Source organism: Prionailurus viverrinus, chromosome A3, assembly GCF_022837055.1.
Source record: "Prionailurus viverrinus isolate Anna chromosome A3, UM_Priviv_1.0, whole genome shotgun sequence".
NCBI classification, from domain to species: domain Eukaryota; kingdom Metazoa; phylum Chordata; class Mammalia; order Carnivora; family Felidae; genus Prionailurus; species Prionailurus viverrinus.
The window spans coordinates 14996826-15024439 of NC_062563.1; the positions used below are offsets into that span (position 1 = coordinate 14996826).

The 27614-nt window shown below is 52.1% G+C and overlaps 2 protein-coding genes across 6 annotated transcripts in view; one reads left to right on the forward strand and one right to left on the reverse strand.

Moving 5' to 3' along the window:
* The window catches only part of NCOA5 (nuclear receptor coactivator 5), a 31299-nt gene extending 21334 nt beyond the window's left edge, over positions 1–9965 (forward strand). For 2 of the 3 annotated variants that reach the window (XM_047852224.1, XM_047852225.1), the window contains 6 exons: positions 559–885; positions 2492–2628; positions 3606–3732; positions 5565–5764; positions 7119–7439; positions 7898–9965. In XM_047852224.1, coding sequence (XP_047708180.1) covers positions 559–885; positions 2492–2628; positions 3606–3732; positions 5565–5764; positions 7119–7439; positions 7898–8487 — 1702 coding nt within the window. In that variant the 3' untranslated portion in view covers positions 8488–9965. Of the gene's footprint in view, positions 1–558; positions 886–2491; positions 2629–3605; positions 3733–5564; positions 5765–7118; positions 7463–7897 lie in introns of all 3 variants that reach the window. The other variant, XM_047852226.1, reaches the window with a different exon arrangement.
* A 2905-nt stretch (positions 9966–12870) lies between these two features.
* The window catches only part of SLC12A5 (solute carrier family 12 member 5), a 34334-nt gene continuing 19590 nt past the window's right edge, over positions 12871–27614 (reverse strand). For 2 of the 3 annotated variants that reach the window (XM_047852221.1, XM_047852222.1), the window contains exons 9-26: positions 26819–26989; positions 26426–26524; positions 26227–26284; positions 24185–24359; positions 23462–23580; positions 23047–23145; positions 21992–22111; positions 21626–21730; positions 20312–20480; positions 18291–18486; positions 17247–17416; positions 16687–16818; positions 15681–15788; positions 14448–14570; positions 14150–14349; positions 13794–13808; positions 13420–13553; positions 12871–13213 (exon numbers count right to left, since the gene is read on the reverse strand). In XM_047852221.1, the coding sequence (XP_047708177.1) occupies positions 13122–13213; positions 13420–13553; positions 13794–13808; positions 14150–14349; positions 14448–14570; positions 15681–15788; positions 16687–16818; positions 17247–17416; positions 18291–18486; positions 20312–20480; positions 21626–21730; positions 21992–22111; positions 23047–23145; positions 23462–23580; positions 24185–24359; positions 26227–26284; positions 26426–26524; positions 26819–26989 (2285 nt within the window). In that variant the 3' untranslated portion in view covers positions 12871–13121. The remainder of the gene's footprint in view (positions 13214–13419; positions 13554–13793; positions 13809–14149; positions 14350–14447; positions 14571–15680; positions 15789–16686; positions 16819–17246; positions 17417–18290; positions 18487–20311; positions 20481–21625; positions 21731–21991; positions 22112–23046; positions 23146–23461; positions 23581–24184; positions 24360–26226; positions 26285–26425; positions 26525–26818; positions 26990–27614) is intronic. The other variant, XM_047852223.1, reaches the window with a different exon arrangement.

Consider the following 27614-nt stretch of genomic DNA (forward strand, 5'->3'; position numbering starts at 1 on the left):
TTTTTCCCTTAATTTGATTATCGTACTATATATTTTAAGTGAAGTTTTCTGTACTTCAGGGACAACTACTTTGATCACTGTTCCTTTGTATGAGATTGTGCATTTCCTCCTTTTTTCTTCATGAGTCTTGCCCCTTACTGTGTCCCTCCAACTTTCCCCCCCCTTTTAAAATCTCTTTCAAACAAGTCTGGTTGGAAAAAACAGGTTCTAGGGGAAAGATGCTTTCACTCTGAAAACCTGTGGAGATGATAAACATGGTGTAAGGAATACCGAATTACTCCCTGAAACCTGACAAATACTATGACCGCATTCAAGACATTTGGCTTTGGGTCATACGTTCTTCCTCTGATGTCCTAATCTTTTGAGATCCTGGAACCTACTAGTCTTTATTCGCTGATGAGATGGGTGACTGTCTTTAAAGTTGTAGTCATGTTCTCACTGGCTGCTGTGTTTTAGAGAAAAATGCTTGGAAAGGGTGGGGGCTTCCTCCATTAAAGAGCTGAAGGGTTGGCTACCTTCAATTTCTTTGTCTTAGCTTCTTCTTGCTACCTCCCACAGAGATCCATATGGCTTTGGAGATGGTCGAGATACAAGACGTGATCGATCCCCAATTCGAGGAAGTCCAAGGAGAGAGCCCAGGGATGGCAGAAATGGCCGGGATGCCCGGGATAGCAGAGCCATTCGAGACCCCCGAGACTTGCGGGACCACAGAGATAGCAGAGACATTCGGGATCACAGAGACAGCAGAAGTATGCGTGATGCTCGGGACATGAGGGACCTCAGAGACTTTCGTGATCTAAGAGACTCTAGGGATTTTCGGGATCACCGGGACCCCATGTATGACAGATACAGAGATATGAGAGACTCCCGAGAGCCCATGTACAGGTACATATTCAGCCATCCGCGTAGATCTTTGTTGGGGTTTTTTTGTAACAGTCTTTTTTTGTGGGTGTTCTGCTGAACTAATTGGAAACTCTGTAAGGACAGTGACTTTATCAGCCTTAGGTTTCCAGTGTCTAGCGAGTGGCAGATGTGCTCCTCAATAAATATTTGCTGAATGTGTGAATGTTCAATGAATTATGCTTAGTGAATGAATCTGAATCTCTCCCTGTAGCCTATGAAAGGTAGTATTGTGCAAATGGACAAAAAAGATGGAGTGCAAATTGTTTTGGCAGTGCAAAAACACAGGGAAGACACACACGTAGCCAGTAAGTCTGTGAAAAGACTCTCCGCATCATTAGTCAACAGGGAAATGCAAATTAAAGCCACAATGAGATACCACCTCATACCTACTAGGACGGCTATGATAATTTAGTAAGGAAAACAGCAAAAGAAAAGAACAAGCACTGGCGAGGTGTAGAGACTAGACGCCTCAAACATTGTTGGTCGGAATGTAAAATAGTATGGCCGCTGTAGAGAGCAGTTGGCAGGCGGTTCCTTAAAAAATTAAATGCGGGGCGCCTGGGTGGCGCAGTCGGTTAAGCGTCCGACTTCAGCCAGGTCACGATCTCGCGGTCCGTGAGTTCGAGCCCTGCGTCGGGCTCTGGGCTGATGGCTCAGAGCCTGGAGCCTGTTTCCGATTCTGTGTCTCCCTCTCTGCCCCTTCCCCGTTCATGCTCTGTCTCTCTCTGTCCCAAAAATAAAAATAAACATTGAAAAAAAAATTTTATAAAAAAATTAAATGCAGTAGAATTGCTCTGACCCATCAATTTCACTCTGGGTGTGTACCCAGAAGACTTGAAAAGAGGGACTCAAACAGATACTTGCATGTAAATGTGCAGAGCAGCACTCTCCACAGTGGCTGGGAGATGGACAAAACCCGAAAGTCTGTCAAAAGGTGAATGAATTAAAAAATGTGATATATCCATACAGTGGAATATTATTCAGCCATAAAATGGAAGGTAATTCTGACACCTGCTGCAACAGGGATGGACCTTGAAAACATGCTAAATGAAGTAATCCAGACAGACACAAAAGAACAAATAATGTGTGATTCCACTTACATGAAATATCTAGAGAAGACAAATTCACAGAGACAGAAAATAGATTAGAGGTTATAGGGATGGGAAGTGAAGAGTTACTGCTTAATGAGTGTTCGTTCTGCTCAGGGTGATGAGAAATTTATGTATAGATTTATATGAAATATTTGTATTTTTTGTATGTATTTTAAACAGTTTTTTAAGAAGCACAGGCAGGGGGGATGGGAGTCCTCAAAATTAATATCAGTCATTACTATTAGTTATTTTGCATTTCCTTTAAGCCAGAAACTTTTATGAGAGCTTTCTGTACATCCTCCCAGCCATTTTGCAAGGCAGGTTAAGAGTCACAGCCACCGAACTGATAAGCAGTGAATCTCGTTTGTCTAATCCCAGAGTCCACTGCCTTACTGTGCTGTTTCCTCACAGGGGACTGGGTCTTGAAGAATTCTCTATATCTGAGTTTTGCAGGATAGGTGAGTTTTAACTTTGTGCAAATTTCTCCCACTTTTCAGGAGAGAAAGCTCTTATGACCGATACCTGCGAATGGATGACTATTGCAGGAGGAAGGACGACCCTTACTTTGACCGTTACAGAGATAGCTTCGATGGACGAGGCCCTCCAGGCCCAGAAAGTCAGTCTCGTGCAAAAGGTAAAGTAGCAGTTTATTTGTTACTGATAGAACACTTTACAAATAACCAACTGGAAAGGGACTAACGACTTGGCTAAGCAATCCACAAAAAGAAGAAATACAGATAGCCTATTAGTATGTAGGGAACATTTAGCTTGAAAATAATTTGTAAAATTCAAGATTACTATCATCTGCTTTAGTCATGTAACAAGAAGTAAATACAGAATTGTAGCAATAAGAAATGAACAAAAGATTACAGCTGGAGAGGGTTAATAAGTGCTTACTTTTTGCCTGTTAACCAAATAACTACAACTGTCGGCACTCTCTGTGCGGCATGTGATGTGGGGTTTTTTTGTTTTATATGTAATTTTTACCTAATAGCGTCTCTTTTTTAGATAAAGACAAAATGTTTTTTCAAAGCCTGATTATTCTCAATACATCCTTAAAGATCTCGTAATTGTTTTGTAGTTGAAATAAGAGCCTCATTTTTAATTTGTAATAAAACTTTACCACGTGATTTTTTTTTTTTTTCCGGAACAAATTAACAAATACCTGCCAATGAGAGTCTTAAATAGTTGTCCCCAAAATGCAAATTAGAATAGTAATGGAATACTATTTTTTACCTGTCAAGTTGGCAGGAATGTTTAAAAATGACAACACCCAATGTTGACCAAGATGCAGAGAATTAGCACTAGGTAATCTACCCCTGTGAAGGGATAAGTTAACAGCCTTTAGAGGGCAGTTTTGCAGTATGCAGCAGATGATGCATTTAAGTGACCATGCCCTCTAATCCAGCCATTCCATTTCAATGAATTTATAGTAATAAAAAATAATAATACTGGCTATTTTTAGGAGGTAGTCCAGAAGAGTAACTCAGAAGAGTATATGTATATTACGACCTTGGCCTACATACTTGTAGGATTTAAAGTAAGGTCTGTGGCTTATTTTTATAGAAAGGCACAGTCCATATTTCAGTTTTCCTTGTCGGTGTCTTACAGAACGTTTGAAACGTGAGGAACGGCGTAGAGAAGAGCTTTATCGTCAGTATTTTGAGGAAATCCAGAGACGCTTTGATGCTGAGAGGCCTGTTGATTGTTCTGTGATTGTGGTCAACAAGCAGACTAAGTAAGAATCCTTCGGTTATTTCTCCTGAGTAAGGAGAATGGTCAGAAGAGAAATGAAGACTTCCTTTGGCAGCCGTACCCACTGAACTTGGGCTGTGGGTTCTAGCATTGCTCTCCTACATTGAGCCAGAGTTCTGTCAGTTGTGGCTTGACAGAAAACCCATTGCAAACTGGCTCCGCCCCAAAGGGAAATTTTTAGTTTGCCTGACTGGGAATATCAGGTATGGCCACATCCAGTGACAAACCACGTCATCAAGACTTGGTCCCTGTATTACCCTCATTCTCACGCAAGCTTTCTACTGGAAAAGGCAGAATGGCACTAACCCTATACATCTGTCTCAGCAAAAGCCTCTGTTTCCCAGTGCTTCCATTTAAAGGCCTGGAATTGTTTCTCATTGGACTGACCTGGCTCACTGTCCCATCCTTGAACCAGCGGTGCTAAGATTCCCGATTAGCCAGGGCTGGGTCATGTGCCCCATTCCTAGAGCTACAGGTGGAATTAGGCCTGTGGAATCATGTGGACTGAGTAGGAAGGGTGCTTTCCCAAAGGAAAACCGAAGAGGGAATATATGTTGGTCATGCAAAGCAATAGATGCCCCCTTCATGGAGCCACCCCGAATCCCCACCACTTCGGGAGGCACGTGTCTTTGCATTGGCCTGCCAGGCCTTCTTTATGAAGTGCCGTGATCTTGCAGAACTGTCAGGAAACCGTTCTAGCCAATCCAGAGTTCACAATACCTCTTTGCTTGCCTCTTTTTCACATTGTTTCCTGAAGAGACCGAGCAGAGAGGCACAAGGGAGCATAGCAGCTTGCAGGCTTGGCACTGGCTATGTTCCCTTTCCCCAGGTGGTTAGTAAATAACTTCATGTGTTTTCTAGCAGTTTGAGGTTAAAGAGCTAATTTCAAGGCAGAGACTAGGGAAATAGGTGTCGAGACACCAAGCAGCAGGCAGAGTTCCCAGGCTCTGGGCTGCCTTGTTTAGAGATAGATGCCACTTTTAACTGTGGATAGCTTTTTTTTTTTTCTTTCTTGACACAGGATAATAGCTGTTATTTTCTAAGCACCTATTCTGCTATCCCTTGCTAGGCGATTTACTTAAATTATTTTTAATCTTCGCAGTCATCACGTTACATGTGTGTTCATTCAGCTCATCTCTTACGTGTATGGCGAAGCTAGGTACTGGGATGCAAGTATATAGGGCCCCTTCCTGTGGTGGAGCTTACACCCTAGTTGGGCAGATAACAACAAAAATGGGGGTATTGGTGATGAGCCCTATGAGAAGAAATATATCAAGGATCTAATTTAGATTGGAGAGAAGGTCAAGGGAATGACATGAGTGGAGCCATATTCCTGTTTTGTTGGTAAAGAAACAAGTTGGTAAGAGGTTGAAGGATTTGCTTAAATCCTCACAATTTTGTAAGTAAATGATAAGGTTGGGATCCAGACTCCTCCTAGCGTTAAAGCCCATGCTTTTTCCACTCTATTGTGCAGCACCCCAGAGACAGGTACATGCCTCAAGTCTTGGGCAGCAGGATGGTGTTCAAGGAAAGACCACTGCTCTGCAGGATCAAGAAAAAGACCTGGGTACTAAGGACTGTGCTGTTGGTAGCTTAATATGTGACCATTCTGAGCTAGGCATAACCATTCTGAACTCTGGTGTAAGGGATGGAATTGGTCTAGATCCTTTGAGCCTGAAGAGGGCACTAGGGAGACATGGGATGTGCTAAGATTTGAACTCTCCATAGGAGCACACACTGCTGGCTGAGGTGCAACAGTATACAGATTGGGAGCTGGTCAGGGAGTGCTCACTTGGATCCTGTTTGTTCCTACAGAGATTATGCTGAATCTGTGGGGCGGAAGGTACGAGACCTAGGCATGGTAGTGGACTTGATCTTCCTCAACACAGAGGTGTCACTGTCACAAGCCTTGGAGGATGTTAGCAGGGGAGGGTCTCCTTTTGCTATCGTCATCACCCAGCAACACCAGATTCACCGCTCGTGCACAGTCAACATCATGTTCGGAACCCCACAAGGTACGGAGGCCCAAGTGGGTTAGAATTCCAGAGATAGTCACTAGTCCATTAATTCTTTGATGCCCTACTGAGAAGAAGCAGGTTTGGGGCAAATGACTCGTATGTCAGCTCAAAGATGGTGGGTCCCTTTTATAAGCAGACTGGAGGAGACTTGCATAGTCACTTACTCGTCTGATATTCTTTCAGTGGATGCAGTTCTGGGTCTGCTATATGGAAAACATTATATTTAGCTCTCAGGTATACATAACGGGATGCCGGTAAATGTGTAACCACTAGTTCTGGGAAGGGGGCAGGAGGCATTGTGGTTCACAGCATTTGCTGATGGTGTAAATGCTCCCCCTATGTGTCTTGTTTCAAGCCACCAACATGCAGTCACTTCAGGGATGGTTGGGAAGAGACATGCACCATCAGCTCTCACCGTTGAGAGCAGGTGCCGGCACACCTCTGGCAGATGTGCACCGCATGGAGCGTGCTAGAACCCTTGGCTTTCATTAGACTTTGTAATAAGGGACTGGGGACACGACAGGCGACGGGACAGGACAGTCTGCAAGTGTGCTAGAGAAGTAGAGGGGGCAGGAGAGCAGGGAGGAGGCTCAGGAAGTCCTTGAAGCCCTTCCCTGAAGATGCTTTTAGTACATCGCACTCAGGATGTTAGGACTCAGCCAACCAATGGCCCTGGCCATTGCTCTTCCAGCCCAGACTGGACTTTGCCCTTTTTCCACCACATCGGAATCTCTTTGCGTGACTTGTTACCCATAACCATAAAATACATAGGGCTCTCACTAGGTCATTTGTGTCTCTGAGCAGTAGTTCTCAAGACGTGTGAGGGCATTTCTGTGACGTTCTGAGGCTTCTCACCACCCTGTAGGTCACGTTGCCCATGGGTAAGGAGAGGAGGTTATTTAGGGTCATATTTGATCTTAATGCATGACCTTTGAACTGATGAATTCAGAAACAGTAGGCCAGCTCTATCCTGAGTGTCACAGTAGAGAGCCAGACTTTACAGAAGAGCTTTTTGGCCCCCTGCAGCCTGCCTCCCATGGTTGTTCCCCATGTGGTCTTTTTGAATCTGTGGGAGACTGTCATGTTTCTTTGGTTTTTACTACAAGTCTGTGATCTAGGAATTCCCCCGAAGAACCAGCTCTGTGAAAGGTGTGTGTGTTCCCCACCAAAGAAATCTATTCACCTGTCTTTCCAGCCTTCGTCTCCCCCACTCTGCTCCGCATCGTAAGGCTTTTTGTCACCAGAATGGTTTTCTTGCTGGTTTGAGGTTAGAAAAGGCTTGGTAGAGTCCAGAAGTTGGGCACTCACAACTGTCACGGGAGAAAATAACTCCTGTCCTTCTCTCCTACAGAGCATCGCAACATGCCCCAGGCAGACGCCATGGTGCTGGTAGCCAGAAATTATGAGCGCTATAAGAATGAGTGCCGGGAGAAGGAGCGAGAGGAGATTGCCAGACAGGCAGCCAAGATGGCAGATGAAGCCATCCTGCAGGAAAGGGAGCGCGGAGGCCCCGAGGAAGGAGTGCGCGGGGGGCACCCTCCAGCCATCCAAAGCCTCATCAACCTACTGGCAGACAACAGGTACCTCACTGCCGAGGAGACTGACAAGATCATCAACTATCTGCGAGAGCGGAAGGAGCGCCTTATGAGGAGCAGCACCGACTCTCTGCCTGGTGAGCTACGTGGCAGGGCCGAGGTGAAGTTCTGACTCTGCATTTCTCTAACCCCCAGGCTCTGTTGGGAGGGTGGCAGGCCCAAGCTCTTTGGGGTGGGTAAGGGGAATGAGCCCGTCCCCTGGGTTCTCCCACGGGCCATCCTTGCTGATGTAATGATAACTTAACGGGTACTGAATTCCAGTCCCTGTAGTTAATGTGGCGATGGGTGGGCTAAGATTGCCAGCTACCTGGTCACCGAGATGGATGCCCTTTGTTCCTTTAAGTAGTCCTCTGGGGCACCTAGGCTGTTTTCTGGAGACAGCATATACCATGAAGTAGCTCCTTTGGGAAATTGATGTTACAGTCTGTGTACTATGTGATTGATGTGATCAGTGATTGTTGTTCTTCCCTGGCTGTTAAGCCTCCTGCCCACGGAGGGTACTTTCAACTAGATACCTCCTCCTTCTGTCTTTTAGGCCCGATTTCCCGCCAACCACTCGGGGCGACCTCGGGTGCCTCGCTGAAGACACAGCCAAGCTCCCAACCGCTCCAGAGCGGCCAAGTGCTCCCCTCTGCTACACCCACTCCAGCTGCACCCCCCACCTCCCAGCAAGAGCTTCAGGCCAAAATCCTCAGCCTCTTCAATAGTGGCACGGTTGTGGCCAATAGCAGCTCTGCATCCCCTTCAGTCGCTGCCGGAAACACCCAGAACCAGAATTTTTCCACGGCAGCGAACAGCCAGCCTCAGCAAAGATCACAGGCCTCTGGCAATCAGCCTCCAAACATCTTGGGACAGGCGGGATCTGCTCGGAACATGGGCCCCAGGCCTGGGGCTCCTTCCCAAGGGCTCTTTGGCCAGCCTTCCAGTCGCCTGGCACCTGCTAGCAACATGGCTAGCCAGAGGCCCGTGTCTTCCACAGGTATCAACTTTGACAATCCAAGTGTACAGAAGGCTCTGGACACCCTGATCCAGAGTGGCCCTGCTCTCTCCCACCTGGTTAGCCAAACTACAGCACAGGTGGGGCGGCCCCCGGCCCCGTTGGGATCCTACCAGAGGCATTACTGAGGCTAAGTCTCTCAACTGTCCCCAGTCCCCTCATCCCCTGGCCTCCTCCCACCTACTGCGTTCAAATAGAGTTATTTGGAGGATGTTCTCTGCGCCTCTCCAGGTCTACATCGAATGTTTCTACCACCTGCTCTCTCTTCTGCCCAAGGCTTTGTTGCTTATTCCTTCCAGAGTCAGAGTTTATACTGCATTTGGGGGTGTATCTTTTTTTGTTGTTTTTGGTTTTTGTTTTGTAGAAAATAAATATCTCTGGGGTCACTTGGGCAGTATAGGTGTCCGGGCTCAGTTTATATTTCATGGGTTTCTCTGGTCTCTTGTCAGCTGGATTTGGGGGTTGGGGAGAAGGAAGAAGCCACGCCCTGATCGACTGAGTTTGGAACAGCATTTTCATGTCCGTCGCCACCGCCTTTGTTCATTTTGAACCTACCAAGGTTTTTTTCAGCTTCACACAGGCCGACCAGAGCTCAAGCTCCTGTCTGCAGCTGCTTCCTAGGGTTGCAGAAAGCCAGCCTGGGCTGGGCAAGCACGGTGTCCTCGTGCCCCATTCCATGCGTATGGGGTCTGCCGGAGGATTCATAAAGCAGCTGCTCTGGAGTTTGTCTAGGAGAGTGCGTGGCGGCCACGGAAGCAGGCACTTTTCTGCCTAATCCAGGGTTGTTAGTTTGGGGTTTTCTTTCTTTCTTTTTTTCTTTCTTCTTTTCTTTCTTTTTTCTTTCTCTTTCTTTTTCTTTCTTTTCCTTCCTCCCCTTTCCTTTTTTTTCTTTTTTCTTTCCCTTTCTTTCTTCCTTTCTTTTTTCTCTTTCTTTTCATTTTGTTGGAGGATCTCCAATGGATTGAACAGCTGCAGTCACCAGCAGTTCAATAAGAACTGTAATCTGGGCCCTGACCACTCTCACCCCCTTAACGTTTTTGTCAGCTTCTCCCTCTCCAGTGCTAGTTTCATGGAGGTTCTGAGAAAGCAACTCTAGACTCTGGCAGGGAACACCCTTTTTTTTTTCAGTGATTGTTTTGAGCTTTTGGCTCAGAAATCAGGTTCTTATTTTCATTTGGACTCTTCTGTTTCTGAGCAGCAGGAGGTAGGGACCATTTTGATGTCAGACTTTTGGTAGCTGGACATGTCCTTGATACAGGTGGTTGTTCATAACTTTTGAGCCAGAGTGAAATTATTAGAGGGAGGACTTCTGGCTGCTGCTCTCTATGGAGCCAAAGGAAGCTGCCCTCTCCCTAGGGATGGTGCTCATCAGAGCCCTGTGGGTCACAGTCTCAAGGGTCCCCTGCAGGGATGAGGGAGGGCAGGGACCTCAGCTGAGTCCTTGCCAGTGGCTGAGCAAACAATGCTTTCAAAAACTCAAGGTCCCCGATGGCAGCGTTTTATGTTCTGACCTGTTTGTGTTCTATAGTGTTTTTTTCCTCTTTGGAATTCTGTGTTGTTAATAAGATGAGATGATTACTTTTTATTAAAATGAAAAAGTAAAGGCTGTGTTGTCTTTTTGGGGTGTGAATAACTGCAGGGGCATTCCCTCCCCAGTCAGAAGGTGAGGGCCCCTGACGGAACATTGACTGGTTTCCATCTGCCGTGACGCCTGCCCCCTCTTGTCCTCATCTGTGGTTGCGGTCAGCCCCGAAAACCTCCTCTGACCCTAGTCCTCTTCTGCCACACCTCCCCCGGTCAGAAGCTTTAACATCAGGTCAGAGCAAAAGCCTGCTGGCTAATTATGATGCTGTGTTGAACGTGCTTGTTTGTGGTGGACTCTCAGTGTGGCAGCAGGCTTGTCCGCTCACTCTGGGAAAGGGACGTTTCTGAGGAGGCCGTTTCTGGCCACTGGCCAGTGGAGCAGGGTGCTCTCCCGCTTTGATTTGGCCTCAGCTGCCACCCTGTGTTCTACCCGCTGTGTGGGGAGTTGGCAGAACCGTAGAGTCATAGAAAGTGGGCGCCTGGAAGAGCATTTAAGGGCCAGGAGCCTGGGGAAGGGGGCGAGGTCGGACCAGCACGGGCCTGACCTGGTTGTCCCAGGCAACCAGACCCTGAGGAGCAGCCCAGCCAGGGACCGTGGGTCGGGGTGTGATGAGGCAGGGCTCCTTCCGAAGAGCCACCTTGAGTTCTGCTCCTTCCCCCTCAAGGGTCCATACAGCACACCTCAGGCTGTGAAGGGTATAATAAAATTATTTTTATTGCATTTTGTGCAGACGGGAGTCTAAAAAATACAGTAAAAGCTGTAAAGCATTAAATGGGAGCGGAGGAGCATTCAACAAGAAAGGAAAGAACCAACGCGCTCCTTTCCATATTGGCACAAAGAACACAAGATCAGTACTGAGGCGGAATGCGGAATACTGAAACACACTGAAAATTAAAGGCAGGCCTAATAATAGTAATAAATAATCTTGATTTGGTTTGCAACCTCTCCTATTTACAAGGGTTTTCAACTTCATTGCATTGCCCTGCACATAGATCGGCTAAAACAAAAGCAACACTAGTTCTCACTACGAGGCTATTGAAATATTGCACTCAGAATAAAAGTCACTTGAATGGACATGAAACATCTAGCTACGATGATTGTAAAGATAATTTGATGAATGACCTGTGATAACATTCATAACAAATATTGCACATGTAGCACAGAAAACTTGGGTTTTGTTATGGGGTGTTTGTCTTCTTTAACAGAAACTTTGCTCTTGCCAACCAGACATTCTGGGCCCAGATAGTGCAACTTTGGTTCCCTAATTGGTGGTGTTGATACAGCCCCTTCCCCTTCTGCCCAGGCTGCCGCTTAGCCTGGGGATGCTCAGGCCCCCAGAAGGCTAGACCCAGCTGTGGTTCTCAGAGGTCTTTTGAAAGATGCAGGGGGGTCAGGTGGGGGGGCCTGGTGTCTTAATATTTCCAACCTTCTGGAGAGTCCATCTTGCCCCCTTATCAGAGGGCCTTGGCCTAACAGGCAGATACTGAGACCTACCTCCAGCCACACCTGACCCAGTCTATAGACGGCAACAGCTCCAGCTCTCCGCCTTGGGCTCAAAGGGAAGGAGGTGGTGAGGTCAGGAGTACTCGGTAGCCCCAGCTCTGGGAGATGGGCAGGATGTCTAACTAGGTGCAAATGTCAGGGACCTGGAGCTGGAGGTACTGAACCCGGTCCCAGAGGGCGCTGGAACGAGCATGCAGTGCCTGTCCCCCTTAGTGACGTGCCCTGGGGGAAGGGAGCCCGCCCAATGCGCCTTCTCTAGGGATAGACGGCGCCTCCGACCGGGCTGCGTGGAGCAGAAGCGCCAAGGACTGGAGTTGGAGAAGCCAAAGAAAGGCTTTGGGTCCTGGTTGGAGGAGGGCAGAGAGGCGCTTAGAACAAAGCACATGGCGACTCCAGCCCTCCCCCAGGCCCGGGTGCCTGGGAGACGCAGCTAGAGGCCGCTGCTGGGCAGCAAGGCCCGGCCCCGGCACGCGGGAGAAGGCGGCTGGGTCCCCGAGGCCGGAGCTGCCAGCTGCCGGGTGGGGACAGGGGAGGGAACATCAGGAGCAGAGCTGGGGCCTCCCCGGTGGGTCTGGCCCCTAAACCCAAATCGCTTCCCCTCCTCCCTCGCCTGTCCCAGGGACGCAACTCCGGGGAGGGGACGCCCTCCAGCTCCCCGGTTTCAGTCTTTGGCGAGGAGCCATGGGATAGGGGGAGCAGGCGACCAGCCGACGAGGAGAGACGCCCGCTCCCCCATGAAGGCACGGGGGCGGGGCTTCCTCGGTCTCTCCGCCCCCCATCCCCTCACCACCCCCGCCCCCAGCAGCCCCTCCCGGGTCCCGGCTCCGGCTCGCGGGGAGCCGAGAGGCGGCTGCGCGCGTCTCCGCAGCCGCTGGGAGGCGGATCCAGGAAAAGCCGGGCGCTGGTCTCACCCCATCTCCAAAACGAACTTGCGGGAAGGGTCGGAAGCCGGGGGCGCGCGGGAAGGGCGAGGAGGCGAGAGCGGAGCGGGGGTGTCGAGGGGCCAGGACCACGACTCCCGCCTGGGCCGAAAGCACTTTTGCTCCCAAACTCGCGGACGTCCAGGAAAACCCAGCCTCCCGAGGCCGCCGCCTCCCCCGCGTGCCCCCAGCGGGAGAGCTCGAAGGCGGCGAGCAGAGAAGTCCGTTGCGCTTCTAGTCACAGAAATATGGGGACGTTAAAAATACACGCGATGTCTCCTGTACACTATGTATAGGCGCGGCCCCGCGCGGAGGGGCGGCGGGTCGGGCCGAGCGCGGCCTCCCCACCGCGCGCCCTCGGGCCGCCCGGGTGCCGGGCCCGCGCCGGGGCGCCGAGGAGGACCGGGCGGGGCTGGAGAGGGGACGCGGCCGCGCGGCCCGCGGGCGCTCCTCACGGCCCCGCGCCTCCGCCCTCCGCGCCTCCCCGGCCTTATTGCAGCGTCTCCTCCGGCGGGGCGAGGCCGGGCCCGCAGAGCGACGAGCCAACGGGGCGCTCGGGCTCCGGCCTCCGCGCGGGGCGGTCCCCTCCGAGTCAGCCCCGAGCGGCGTGGCCTCCGGGCTTCAGGCAGCGGGGAAAGGGGCCAGGGCGCGGGCACAGGGTCTGTATGTAAACGGTGACAGCGGCGGGGGGCGCGGCGAGGGCTCCGGGGCCGCCGGCCGGGCGCGCTCGGGCCCGGGTGGCAGGTCCTGGCTCTCAGGAGTAGATGGTGATGACCTCGCGGCCGCCGCCGCGGACCAACATCACCCGGTCCAGGTGCTCGGTGAGGACCTCGAGGAACTCCATGTCTGAGCGCCAGTCAAGGAGAAAAGCCGCGTCCCCTTCGCCCTGACGGAGTGGAGGGTCGCGATCGGGCGCCGGGGACCCCTGGGCCCGCCTCCCGGTCTGAGGTTCCTGACGCGGGAACGCCTCGGCTCTTCCCTCCCAGGACGAGGACCCCGTTGCCCCGGACGTCCGCCTCCCTCCCGCACGCCCCACTTTAGGTCCTGGATACAATTTTCGTCACCGTTGCGGTTGCGGGGAGGTCCAGGCATGTTGAGCAACACCAGCTTGGCATCCCGGGATTTCTTCACGATGACCTCGTTCAGCCGCACGGCAGTGTGCATGCGCCGCACGTTGGACTGGTTCCTGGGGGAGGCGGGAGGGGAGGCGGGCGCGTGAGCCCGAAGCCGGAGAGCAGGACCCAGTGCCCTTGCAGCCCCAGGCGCACTGGGCCGCTGGCACCGGTCAACCCCAGACCTCTCCAAGTTGGGCTGTTCAGAGACCCCAAACGGCCAGGGGCCCGCGCTGAGGGTTCGTGATAGACTGAGGAGAGCAGGGACCCTGGCCAACCCAGAAGAGAGAATTAAAAAATCCTGAAGCACTTACAAATTCTCCCACTCCCTTCAGGAAACACAAGAGAAGCAAAGAGAGGAAGAACAAGAGAGGGGTCAGAAGAAGGAGGGGCTGAGCACTTGGGCCACCATCCTCTCCCTCCCCCACCCAGTGCTCGCCGGTCCCGCTCTCCCGGCCACACCCCCTTCGCTTCTTCACGGCGCCCCTGGGAGCGCCGACCCTCGGCAATCAGCCCGACCCCAGGTCCTCGGATGGGGACGCCCAGACAAGGTCTGGGCGGGGTCTTCCCACCAGGACCTCCTCTGCTCATCTGCTCTGCCAGGAGGAGCAAAGACACTGCGGGCTCACCCCAGCCCCCAGCCCCCAGCGCGCAGCCCCCAGGCCCCTACGGCTTCATGCTGAAGAAGTCCTTGATGCCCTCCGAGGAGACGGGACTGGGGCCCTTATTCTTCTCTGCCACCGACTTGTCCTTGGTCCAGGTGAGATGCACCTTCTCAGGATCGGCCTCGCCCTCCCCCTCAGGCTCCTCCCCCGGGGACGGAGAGCTGCTGGGGCAGCTGGGAGCGCTCTGGTCGTGGATGAGCTGCACCTGGGAGATGAAGGAAGGGGCAGGCAGCACGTGACTCCCTTGGCCGAGGCCAGAGGTGCGGCTCCCACCGGCTGGGGCCAAACCACCCAGGCGCACACCTCCTCTTCTGGCTTCTCCTCACTGTCACCAGCGGTCTCTTCTGGGACGTTGAGGCGGAGCCGAGTGTTGGCTGGATTCTTTCTCCGGATTGAGCCGCGAGACTCATCTGTGATACTCTGGATCTACGGAGTGACACAGGTTAGCGCCAGCTCAGCTAGGAGTCACCACCCGTGCCCTGCAAACAGCTACCTCCAGAGCTGATGTTCAGCCACGATGCACACTTCTGGGAGCCGTACCAGCTGTTAAAACATTGCAAGGCTTCCATACCAAATAGCTTTTGCCCCCCTGGCCTGGCCGCTCCAACTCATCCGCAGAACCCCTGACCTCCCCACCGTCCAGCAAGCAAAGGGTTAACCCTTGGCCCAGCAGGGCTCTATCTTAGCACCGTGGTCCAGTGTCAGTTCTAATTGGTCAGTGCACATGCCGTTTTGTGTGTGTGTGTGTGTGTTCACTATCACCCTGGACAACATCCTTGAAGTGTTCACCTTTCCCAGCTCAAAAAGGTACCCACCACTCATTCCCCTGAAGATCCATTAACCAAATCTGAGAAATATATTATCCACACCTGGGAGACCCCCTCAACCATGGTCTGTCGCTCTCACCTACAGGATCGATTCCACAGGCAACCTGTCACCTGCCCCCCAGAGCTCTTCAGTCCCCTGCCACAGAGTTACCATCACTCATTTCACCAAGGGGTGGGCTTTCATCCCAACTCGGGCGCTAGTGGTCCACGTTACTCACACCTGGGAGATCTTACACCCATACCCCGTGGGGGGCTCATCATCATTACCCCCTGAGAACTCATCAACCGTACCCTAGGAGGTATGCCCCCAACTGCCAACCATCAGCTATATCCCTAAATAACCATCTGTTACCCACTCTCGCAGGGTCTATCACATGATCCCCCACACTCGGAGCCCACGCCCATGAGGAATCATCATCCATACATATTTAGCTTCCACGATTCTCCCTTGGGCCCCAGAAGTCACATACAGAGGAAAATCTGTCACCCGTGCCAAAGCCCTCTGCATCCTGGCTGGCAGACTTGGTAGGTGCCATGTACCCCTGCTGCTAGGGAGGTGGGGTTGAAGGGAATGAGGGTGATGAGTAATGCTCTAGGGTGAAGGTCGTGCCAATGGCCAGGAGTGTGAGCCCCGGGCCATCCCTAACCTGTGCAGACCCAGAACTGGCAGCAGCTTGAGGCTCTCAGAGCCCAGCCAGGGCAACCTCACCTCGCGCTCTCGCTCATTCTTGGTTAAATGCATCTGTTTGAGGATCTGAGAACGCTGCTCCATCACCAATGTCTTCTCGTAGGTGTATGCCGAGATATCGCTTTCATGCTGTGGGCGGGCAGGGATGGGGGGGGCGGGGGGCAGGGTAGAGTGACAGGGGCAAGGGAGGAAAGCATGAGCTCAGGTGCAAGGCCAAGGGAAGGGAGGCGGACCCCCTTCCTTCTGCCAGCCTAGGGCTTCTCTCTCTAATGACCTAGTTTAACCAATAGCTGTGGGAGGCAAGGACGAAGCAGAGGACAATGCTCTTTGAAGACAATGCTGCTCATTCCCTCCTCAGCCCAGCACAGGACCAGGGTGTGAATGGGTGAATTAATAAATGAGCAGATTAATTAATTACCCGGGTGAATGGAGAAGGGGAAGAAATTTTAAAGGAACAAAGTGATGAATGAATACATATATGGATGAATGGGTAGTTGAGTGAATGACTACATTAATGAATACACAGAGGGATGGGTGGACGCGTAAATAAACCGAGGGCGACGGATGGATGAGAGGCCATGCGGTGTAATCGCTAGGGGCCTGGACTCTGAAGTCAGCCTGCCAGGGTTTGCATCCTGGCGCTGCCATTTGGTTGTCCTGTTGAGCAAATTACCTAACCTTTCCGTGCTTCAACTTCCTAATCTGTAAAATGAAAATGCTGATACTTGTATCTGTTTCACTGGTTGTTGTGAGAATATATATATATATATATATATATACACGGCGTGAGACAGTGCCTTACATATAATGACTTGGCTATTCTTGTAAAGAAGAGAGGGACGGATGGATGGATAGATGGGCAGACTCTTGGGTTACTCCAAGAGAGGCTAAGAGGTAGGTAAGATGGGGAAGGGATCCAGCATCATAAGCTGATCGATTTGGGGGTCGCCCTATTTGGTGCTAGGGCCAAGAGGAAAGAGGGCCGGCTAGGACTCCAGAACTTCAGGGGTGGCTGGTAGGGACTCACCATCTCCACGACCTCGACCTCCGCGGTGATACGTAAATGGTACAGAAAGGTGGTCAGGTCCTTCTTCATCTGGATGCTGTTGTCGTCCATCTGGGCCACGGTGAAGATGCGCATCTTGCACTTCCGCCAGACCTGGAGGGGTGAAGGGGACCCAGAAAAGCCCAGCCCAGACACAGTGAGAAAATTCAAGGTCAGAACCTAGAGAGGACCCTGTCCCTCACCCTTCCCACCCACCTTCCCCCCCCCACCCCGCCACACACACACACACACACACACACACACACGCAGACCCAAAATCCTCTACCTGGGAGGCCACTCCCTACAAACCACCCCCCTCCCCCGCTTAGGTAAGAGTCCCCATTAAAGTATCGCTTGCAAGGGTGAAGCAGCGCTCTCCTTTACAAGGCAAGGACACCCGCCAGAGGAGACACACTCAGGTCCTAACATCTCAGGGGAAGGGAGGCGATCAGCCCCCTCTTCCAGAAGCTCCCGGGGAGGGGCTCACGTGGAGGCTGGCCCTGGCCAGAGCCCACAAGCCACGCAGAGCCACGCTCGCTCACCTTGTGGTGTCGCAGCAGGAAAGGCAGCAACATGAGCATGCCTCCGTCGTGCACAATCCACCAGACGTCGATGCTGCCCTCGGAGAAGCGCTCGGGGTTCCCAGGGAACATGGAAACGTTCTTGGTGACCAGTAGGGCCAGGTGACCAGCTGTGGTTTCCCGGACCAGCTCTGGGGATGGCCAAGGAGAGGGCCAGAGGGGAGAAGAGCGACCCCGGTCCCTTCCTGCACCAAGGCTCCTGGCACCCAGCACCCCACCCCACCCCCACCTGGCCCCGGCCTTGGCCTGAGTAGTCAGAAAACCAGCATCTACGTAGGTCTCATCACTGAATTGTTGTTTGGGTTGGGGAAAGCCTCTCGACCTTGCTGGGCCTCAGTTTCCCCACCTGTCAAGTGGCAATGAGACCACCTGCCCTTCCTATCAGGAGCTCTTCCGTGCACGGCCTGGTTTATCCTCTCAACTGCCTTTAACTATGATCCACCCGGAAAGGAGCCAGAACGGCCTGGAGTCAACAGGGCAGCCTCTAGGCGCCCAGCTGTGTGATCTGGAGCAAATTCCTCCATCTCTCCGGGCCTGGGCCTCCGTTTCACACCAGTAAAGGGGAGATGACACTGCCTCGCCAGCCCACACGGGACCGCTGAGAGGATAAGAGGCTTAGAGAGAGGCTCAACTTGTCTGGCAGACAGAACACAGTCTATACATGTCCGCTATTATATTACTACCAAGGTGTCTAGTGCTCAGAGAGGGTGAGTCACTTGTGAACGATCACACAGCTAGGAAGGGCCAGAGGTGAGATTGAGACCCAGGCCTCTCTGACTTCGCAGCTGTAGCTCTTTCCGCTGCCTTCCACTGACTCTCTCTCTCGGGGCTGAGTCAGCTCCGCAGGGCCCAAGACTATCTCCCTCACACCTGAGTCCTCAGCGCCTGGCACATGGCCAGCTCTGAGCACCGACCCCCCGCATGTGCGACACCCGGGAAAGAGCCCCCGGGGCCCAAGAGGGAGAGCCCACCGCCCACCACTGTCCCCGGCCCACCCAGTGTTACCAATGAAGTTCCTCCATGTCTGATGATCTTCCTTCTGCCGCCAGTTGCGGGGCCAGCCAACCAGCACGGTGTTGTGCTGCAGCCCCCCGAGGCCCCCGGACTGGATCAGATGCGACACGCCGTCACGCAGGTTGGAGGAAATCACTACCTGGCAGAAGCCTTTCACTTTCTCTGCCTCCATCAGGCGCCGGATGGACTGGGAGATGGGGGGAGGGGCGTGTCAGACAAGGACGAGCCTCAGGCCTCCCTTCCGGCTGTCTCTCCCCTTCACTGTCCCCATCTTCTCGAAGCTCAGCTCCGATCACGTCAGCCTCTGGCACCAGAATCGCGCATGGCTCCCCATCACCTAGAGCCCCATTCCTTGTGGATCCGGCAAAGCCGTCCATGACCTTAGCCCACCCTTCCCGCACCCTGCCTTCGCCGGCAAGCCCTCCACCCCCACAGGGACCCTCCCCCCATTGCATATCACACCCTGCTGGCCCAACTCAAATGTCACCTTCTCAGAAACCACCCCCCACCCAGACCAGAACGGAACTGGGCTGCTGTGCGTGCCCCGACGATTTGTTTTTAACAACTTTTAAAAGTTAGCATAATGAGAAGCATTTTTAATGCGCACTCAACCTGCACTGTGAAGGTAGGGTTCTTATTAGTCTTATGTTATAGATGAGGCAATTGAGGTTCGGAGAAATTAAGCCTTCCTTAAGGCCACCCAGCTAATGGGTATGTTATTGTAGGGGTTCAACTCCAGGGCTCTGACACCATCCCCCACACTCTAAACCCCTACCCCGATGTCAAGCAGAGAGGGCTTCAACTCCTACCTCCGGCACCTCCTGGCTGTGTGACCTTAGGCAAATCGCTTAACCTCTGTGAGCCTCAGTTTGCCCATCTGTCAAATGGGGATGGCAGCTACCTCACTGAGGAACGGGCAGAATTACAGGACATGATGTGGGTAAGGTAGCCTGCTGCTTGACAGATTGGAAGCACGCAGCACATTCTATTATTCTGATGATATGAACCCTAGTGAAGCATCTACCAACAGCAGGAAGGCTTGAGAGCCTTCTGGGTACGTTCTATCTTCCCACGAGCCTGTGAGCACCTTGAGGCCTGGGATCTGGTCTTATCCACCCCCCATCTCCCCAGGTCCAGCCCGCTGTATGGTTCGCAGCACCTTCTCACCCACTCCATATTGAAGGAAGTTGACCAGTGGAGGCCTCCAGCCCTGGACCCTGACAGATTGGTGTGAACGGCCCAGTGAGGCAGAAACAGCAACTGTCACAAGCCATTAGGGGTACTCCTCCCCATCTCTCCTCTCCCCCCTCCGGCCCCCTTTCCTTTCTCCACAACTAGTCACAGCCCCCAGGAGAGAGAAGCCTGGATCGAAGACAGAACCCACCTGCTCAGCTACCCACCAGGTTCCAGACACGTGTTAGTGCCCCATAACACAGAAGCCAGCCGCCCCTGCCCACGCTGGCCCTGTACACTAAGAGCACAGACCGGTGCTCTTAGAAGCAGGTGACCCAGAGCCAGGGACCCAGGCTCAAATTCTGCCTGTGCTCCCAGCCAGCTCTGTGACTTTCAGCAAGCTGTCTTCCCTCTCTGGGCCTGTTTCCCCTTGTACTAAATGTGGATGCTCACACTGCCAACTTCATGCGGCGTGAGGGTCGAAAGAATCATAGATGTGAAAACACTTTGAAAGATCTATACGTTGGCAGGGAGAAGCCTGGAGTAGGAGTCACGCAGTCCTAATTTGAGTCTGTTTTCTGTCCTTAGACAAATGACCAGACTTCTCTAAGCCTCAGTTTCCCTATCCATAAAGTGGGGCCCTTTTGGCTCTGAAGGTCTTTGGTTCTGACAATTGGATTCTAAGGAACTCACTCTCTGAGTCCTTAGATTCCTCTTCTAAGAAAGAAGAAAGAAAAGCATGAGCCACCTTTGACCCCAAAGGAGGTAAGAAGGCAAAGTGTAAAGGGTCAAGTCAAGGGACTTGTCCTTGCCCCCTTCCCACCAGGGACTCCTCTCACCTCCTCTGCCCGCTGGGCCTGGGGATGGTTGTCCAGAAAGGTGCCCTCAAGGACAGAGCCCACAATGGTCAGGCCCTTCCCTGCCTTGAGCTGGGAGGTCAGTGAGAGCAGCTGTGGATGTACCACATTCTGGTCTTGGTCCACGCGCACCAGCACCAGCAGCTGTGGCCTGAAAAGGATTCAAGATCCATTCAAAACCCACCCAACTTCTACCCACCATACGCCACGCCCCCACACACCAAAACACTGGTGAGCTTACTAGCCATCCGTCCTCTATACCCCCACCCACTTACCCATCTCGCTGTCCACCTCACTCATCCATCCACCCAGTCACCCACCCATCCATTTTATCCTTCAGCCGCCCACTCACATCCATATTAACTTACCTATATATGCATTATTCACCTAGTTATCTAACATCCACCTGCCACCAACCATTCACACGTTCATCTATTCACCAATCACCCTCCCATACATACATACACTTAGCCATCTACTCATCTGTTTATCCATTCACTTCCTTTTTCATTTGGCCATCCCATCCATCCAACCAACCATCAGTTTAAGAGCATTCTCTGAGCACTCTGGGCGAGACCCTGTGGCAAGCATTTAAGAATTCACAAACAACGCAAAGCCCTGGTCTCTGGAAGACCCAGTTTAGTAGACATCAGCAAGTGCAAGCCAACAGTGTCCTAGTCAGAGCTCAGAGTTCAGGCCTTCCTCTCGGCAAAGTGACCTGAGGGAGGTGAGCGAGGGCTGGGCTTGCAGAGCAATCAGCTAGAAAGCAGGTGGGGCTGAGAGGTGGAGGCAAAGATTCTGCTTCCGGTTCTGACTTCCGTGGCCTCTGAGACCTTCTCTGGTCCCTGATGTTCACACGAATAAAGTGGAGGGATTGTTCTCAATCTAGAAATTTCTAGAAGCCCCCTATAACTCTCAAAGTGAATGGGTCCACCTTTCCCAGAGCAAATGCTACACGATATTACGTTTATCTGTCTCCGTGTGTGCCTGCTCCGTGGAACTATTCACTCTCTAGGTCCCCAGAGACTGGAAAGGGGCCCGGCACAGATCATGCATTCACACATGTTTTTAAACACATGATGAGGTGAACGGGGGGATGAATGGATGGTTGCTCAGCCTGACCCCGGGTACCGCAGGTGGGAAAGGTTCAGACTAGGCTGAGCAGAGGAGGAGACATTAAGGACACACCATTGTGGCGGGAACACCACCCAGCAAACAAAACAGGTGAGGGAGAGTCAGGCCCTGCTCCCCTCCTGTCCTTCCCCTGGGCCCTCCCACGTGCTCCTGGCCACTTACCTCCAGTTCTTGGTATGTGGGGGCCCTTCCTCCAGGCGTAAGAGGGCATAGCGTGCAGCGCTGAGGGACAGGCCTCGGATCCCATCACCCCACTCTTTCTCTGCCCTGGGGACCCAAGGGGATCAACCAGAGTAGAAAGCCAGGGGTGTCAGGAAGAACCACGCACACACAAGTGGCTGCCCCAGCAGACAATGTGCAGCCATTCTGCCACCTCTTTTCTCGAAGCTTCAGCCCCTCCCTCAACTCCTGTCCCCTATCTCCCAATCCCACCCCTATCACCCTTCCCCCTCCCCTCCAGCCCCAGCCTCTCCCCACTCTAACCTCATCCCTACCCCCTTCCAGCCCTCCCCACTTCCCCGCACTTACCCGCGGTACTCGATATATTTGTAGATGAGCCCAGCAATGAGCATGGCCACCAGGGCGTAATACCAGGAGCAGATAAACATGAGGGCCAGGCAGAGGCTCATGCCCAGGAAGGAGAGTGTCCTGAACAATGGGAGGAAGACCCAGCCTCTGAGTCCCAGCAGGACTGTCACTGGTTCCCGGGGCTCAGACAACAAGGCAAGAACTGGGAGGTCTAGGGCAGCTCAGGTCTGGGGGAACTCACACCATCATCTCCAAGAGCACCATGGGAATCTGGGAGCTTCTGGGTGAATGAGCAGCCACAGACAGCGCCACTCCGTGACCCCCCCCCCCAACTCCTGAGAACACGCTGCCTTGTCCCAGTGCCTTAGACCCTGCCACACCACCCTGCCAGATGGTTTCTGAGGCACAGGTGTCTGGAGAGAGTTGTAGGCAAGATCTCCTGGGAAGAGTGTGTCCCCAGGAGGAGGTAACTGGCAAAGCAGGAGCACTGAGATGGGAGTCAGGCAGCCTGGGTTCAAGTCCAGGTCTGCCGGAGACTTTCTGGGTAACCTTGGGCCACTCCCTTCCCCTGTTTGAGCCCATTCCCTCTCCATAGACCAAGCATGGTCATTCCTGCCCTGTCTGCCCCACAGGCCTATTGTGAGGATGAAGGACCATAAAGTAAAATGATCAGAAGAGCCCCAGGCTCCACATAATAAGAATCTTCCATGCACTAAACCCTGTAACACTCACGAGGGCCCCTGAGGTCAGTGCAGTTGTCATCCCCATTTCACAGCTGAGGACACTGAGGTTTCCTCTTCTAGACTGAAAGACGTTGGGCATTGTGGGGAGGGAGGGACTATAGCCGAGACTGTTCACGACTGTGTTATATTATTTGTGGTTATAAGGTTCTCCAGAACCTTTCTCTTGCTACTTGGGCTACAAAAGCTGGAGAAATGGACTCCTTTTTTTAAATTTTGGGACCCCTAGACCTAGCGGATGGGCTAGGGTGAGGTGGAGTGGGGGTGGAGATAGGAGAGTGTTCTGTTAGGCAGGGAAGGGCACAGGGCACCCACCAGTGGTAATATCGAAAGCGTGGCCTCCAGTTGGGGGTCCTCAGCAGTGTCTGTACAGCACAGGCCAGGTTCACAAACATGTAGCACATCAGGAAGAACCTAGAACACAGAAAGGCCCCAGGAGAGGCAGAGATGCAAAGGGAGGCAGAAACAGAAAGAGAAACATAGGGAAAGAAAGGGGGGGAAAGAGGATAAGAAACCGAGGAGGTGGCCAGATCACATTCTGGAATGGGATTCAAGGGCCAGATCCCCTTTCAGCACACCCTGATGTGTGTGGGAGTGAATCTTCATATAACAAAAGACAGGTTGTTACACTATTGGGTAGGCTATCCAGGGTCACAACTGGAGGATCCAGGTAGAGAGACAACCCCCCCCCCCCCAGAGCTGATGGGGAGGGCAAGAGGCCAGCACGCACATAGAGAGGATGGGGGCAACTTCGTCGAGGGATGCAATGAGGATGCCAATCTCACAGATGCAGGCCGTCAGGAGCAAGGCCCATGTTGGCTCTCCGTTGGCTTTGCCGTGGCCAAAGACCTGGGGACAGAGCAACCATCATAGATGTCTGAGATCTTAGGCACTTCTTGTCTCTCTTGTCCAGTCTTGGGGACCAGTGCAATGGAGGCAGGAATCCCCTAACCAGTGAGGAAGTAGGGAGAGGATGCTGTATTCCTCACCCTTACCCAAGGGGAGGCCAGTCTTTGGCTGTGTCTCTCCCACTCTGACATTGGTACTTCAGTTAATGAAGTTCAAATGACCCCTTAAGGGGAAAAGAAGGACCTGTAGGACAGATGGAGAGGAGCTACAGGGGCCAGCAAGTGGCCATGACTGTGTGCTCCATAAATCTTTTTTTTTAAGCACCATGGAGAGAGCCACACTTGCCCTTTGGCTACCTCCCTGCCTGATCACTCAGCCAAAGGAGGGCTAATGGTTTCTCCCCTAAGAGCAGACAACTCTGCCCAAAGAGATGGCACTGACCATGGGCCAAATCCCAAATAAGGCACACCCATTCTTCTTATTGGTAGTGCAGAGCAGCAGGGCCCTAGGGGGCCTTGGCTCACCCGGTGGCCTCTCCGGGCAGTGGCTTGGCTGACCGGTATAATGGATGGGCTGTTCTTCCCACACTCCACCCCTCACTGACCTGCAGGAAGGGCACTATACCATCCCGGGAGATGGCCTGCAGCAGGCGTGGGGCCCCCGTGAGGCTCTGCAGCCCAGCCCCACAGGTGGAGAAGAAGGATCCGATGACAATGACCCAAGGGGATGGCCAGGCCAGTGTTCCCACCACCAGGTTGCCATTCACAGCTTCGCCAAACCTGGAATGAAGCAGCAAGGGGACAGGAGATGCTGGGTGAGCAATGCCACCTGGATCTCCAGGGCGTGTCTCCCACACCAACCCCAGGACCAGTTGTACACCCATCACAGGACTAGGCTCTCTAGGAGCAAGGGGGGAGACAAAGCTCCTAATGTCCTGGGCATTTCTGTCTGTGTGACCTTGGGTAAGTTGCCTCAGCTATAAAATGAGAATCATTATAAACCTATCTCGTATGATTGGTGACAAGATAAAAGGAAGCAACACAGGTAAAATGCTTTGCACTATGCCTGGAACAAGACACTAATAGTGATTCTAGTAAATGGTCAACATTGTAATATGTTAAGCTGGAAAAAATCTCTTGGCTTATTAGAACTTGTGTCTCCATCTGAAAAATGGGGTTCTGGCCTCATTTATGGTAATGATATCTAATGTGAGAAGCATAGAAAAGCATTTTCTAACAGTGACACTATCTTAAATTGAATGATGCTGCCTCAGTAGGTAGAGAGAGCCCTGTGGCTGGAGTGTGCAAGCAGAGGTGTGCTCAAATGGGCTGTTGCTGAAGGACTCCAAAATCAGATGAAGGGTTTTATCGGATGGCCTGCTGAATCCCTTGCAGTTCTGTGGGAGGTCTCTGATTAATTTTTTTAATGTTGATTTATTTTTTGAGGAGGGGAGGGGCAGAGGGAGAGAGAGGGAGACACAGAATCCGAAGCAGGCTCCAGGCTCTGAGCTGTCAGCACAGAGCCCAATGTGGGGCTCGAACCCACAAACTGTGAGATCATGACCTGAGCCGAAGTCAGATGCTCAACCAACTAAACCACACAGGCACCCCAAGGTGGGGGGGGGGTCCTCTGATTAAATGAAATAAGTGGAGATTAAGTTCCCCTAAAAGCTAATAAGTATAATATATGCAAATTGTCCACTTGGCCAGGTCACTCCCCTGCTTAAAACCCTTCAGGGTTTCCTCTATTTTTTTTTTTAATAAAATAAAGCTCTAATTTCCTGGTACCAAAACCCAGGCTTCCAGGACTGGCTCCAGATGCATGTCCCCATTCCCCACCTTACAGAAGCCAGGATGGAGCCATGGAAACTGACTTCTGTGACAAGACCTCCTACTTTACCCTCCTAGTGGTGCGTGCCCATACCCTTCAAATGTGTAGTCTCCATAAGCTTGAATTTCTTACAGTTATAGGCACCTATGTGTGTGTGCGCGCACACACACACACACACACACACGCACACACTACTGTTTCTCTCCTCCACCTTCGTTCATGCTGTTCCCACCACCTAGAATGCCCTTGCCACTCCTAGTTACCTAACTGATCTCTACTCAACATTTAAAGTGAGAAAGATAAGTGGGAAAATGTGTGTAAGGCACTTCCAGCATCACCTCCTCTTCCCCAACCCTCTGAAGACTGGATTACGGCCTCCTGTGCACTACCAGAGCCCATTCCTACTGCTCTACATTTCAAGTCTGTTGTTGAGCATGGTTATCAGCCCCCAAAGAGCTCCTTCAGGACAAAAAGCATGTGTTATTTATTTTTATTCTCTCCTAGAACACTGGACAGCGACCAACATATAGATATCTAAGAAATGTTAAATGGGTTAATAGATTTTAAGGCAAAAAAAAAAAAAAAAAGGAAAGTAGCATTATCCTAAAAACAATGAGACACCATCCAAGTTTCTTGAGCTGGAGTGACAGGAGAAAGATAAAATATAAGAAGGTGAGCTTGCAAGCAATCGCCTGTGATCTCCCTCCCACAAGTCCCCTTGCACAGACTCAACACTCTCTGCGGGGTCTGTTTCCCAAAACCTGGCCCCATGCACCCACTACCCAGAACAGGATCAGCCCCAATTCCCTTACTTACTTGTCCCGCAGGACGACCCCCTCAATGCAGGCCCCAAACAGAACAACAGAACTGATGTCTGTAGCAGAGGATGAAGGAGAATCCCCAGGATGACATTCCCCTTTCTGCTCCCAGGCCAGCTGGGTGAGGCAGCAGCTTCAGCTGCCCTCCTCCCAGCCCTCCCTATCCACGGTGGTCCCAGCCCAGCAATGCAGGATACAGACAGCAGAGGTGGTGGCAATGGCCAGGATGGTGCCAGTGGGAATTGACTTCTGGGCATCCCGTAGGTCTCCAGAACGGTTAGAACCAGCCATGATCCCTGTGAATAGAGGAGCAGCTAGTACAGGGGCCACAGGAGACAAGACACAACAAGAAGAAAGGACACCAGCCTCGGAGCCAGGAAGTCTGGGATCTAGTCCTGGCATACTAACTGGTGTGAGAACTTGGGCATGGCTTCTCCTGGCCTTAATTCCCTCATCTGTGCAATGGGAACTGGATTTTGGCTCCTGCCTATGTGATGAGATTGCTGGACTAAGAAATTCCCCACATCATCATTGACTCTCTCCACCCATCACTCTCAGGCAGAGTCCTCCCTCTCTGAGCTCCCCTTCACCTGTGACTGAGGGGAAGTAGATGCCAACCAGCAGGGTGAAGTAGGAGGTCATGTCGCTGAAGACATAAGGATGGTCCATGTCGACAGGGGTGCCATCTGCCAGGCCCACCGAGGGCATCCCACGTCTCTCCACAATCACCCCCTTGGTCAGGTAGGAGCTCCAGAGGTTCTCTGTGGGGAGGAGATATGATGCTTAGGAGGAAAACCAGAAGTCAGGGTACCAGAGCTCCAGGGCCAGGAGGTGGGGTGGGCAGAAAAAGAAGGGTCAAGGTCAACCACTTCTCACTCCTTCAAGGCCTTTGCTCTATTTTATTTCCACTGACATTCCCTAAGCTCCTGCTTTGGGCCAGGCCATGTGCAGAGGCTTTGCACATGAATCACATCTAGTCCTTGCCCTCAAATAGTCCAGTCTAGTGGGGTAAAAAGACACAGAAAGACCTATCTCAGACTGATTCAATATGTCCCAAACTGGTCTCACTGGCCAGCCACCTCACAACCAGCTCCTTTTTTGTATCCCTTATCTCAGTAAATGGCACCATCATTAATTCAGACAGCTTTACATTGCCCTCAACTGTTCCCTTTCCCATATCTGTTTCAAAACCATCTCCAATTTCTGTCTATTATCCCTTCTAAATATTTCTCAAATATGCCCCTCCTCTCCTTTTCAGGATTTCCTCACTTCAGCCTTATTGACATTTGGGGCCAGATAATCCTTTGTTGTGGAGGGCTGTCCTACAGCACTGTAGAATGTTTAGCAAAATACTGGTTTCTATGCATTAGATGTCAGTAACAACCA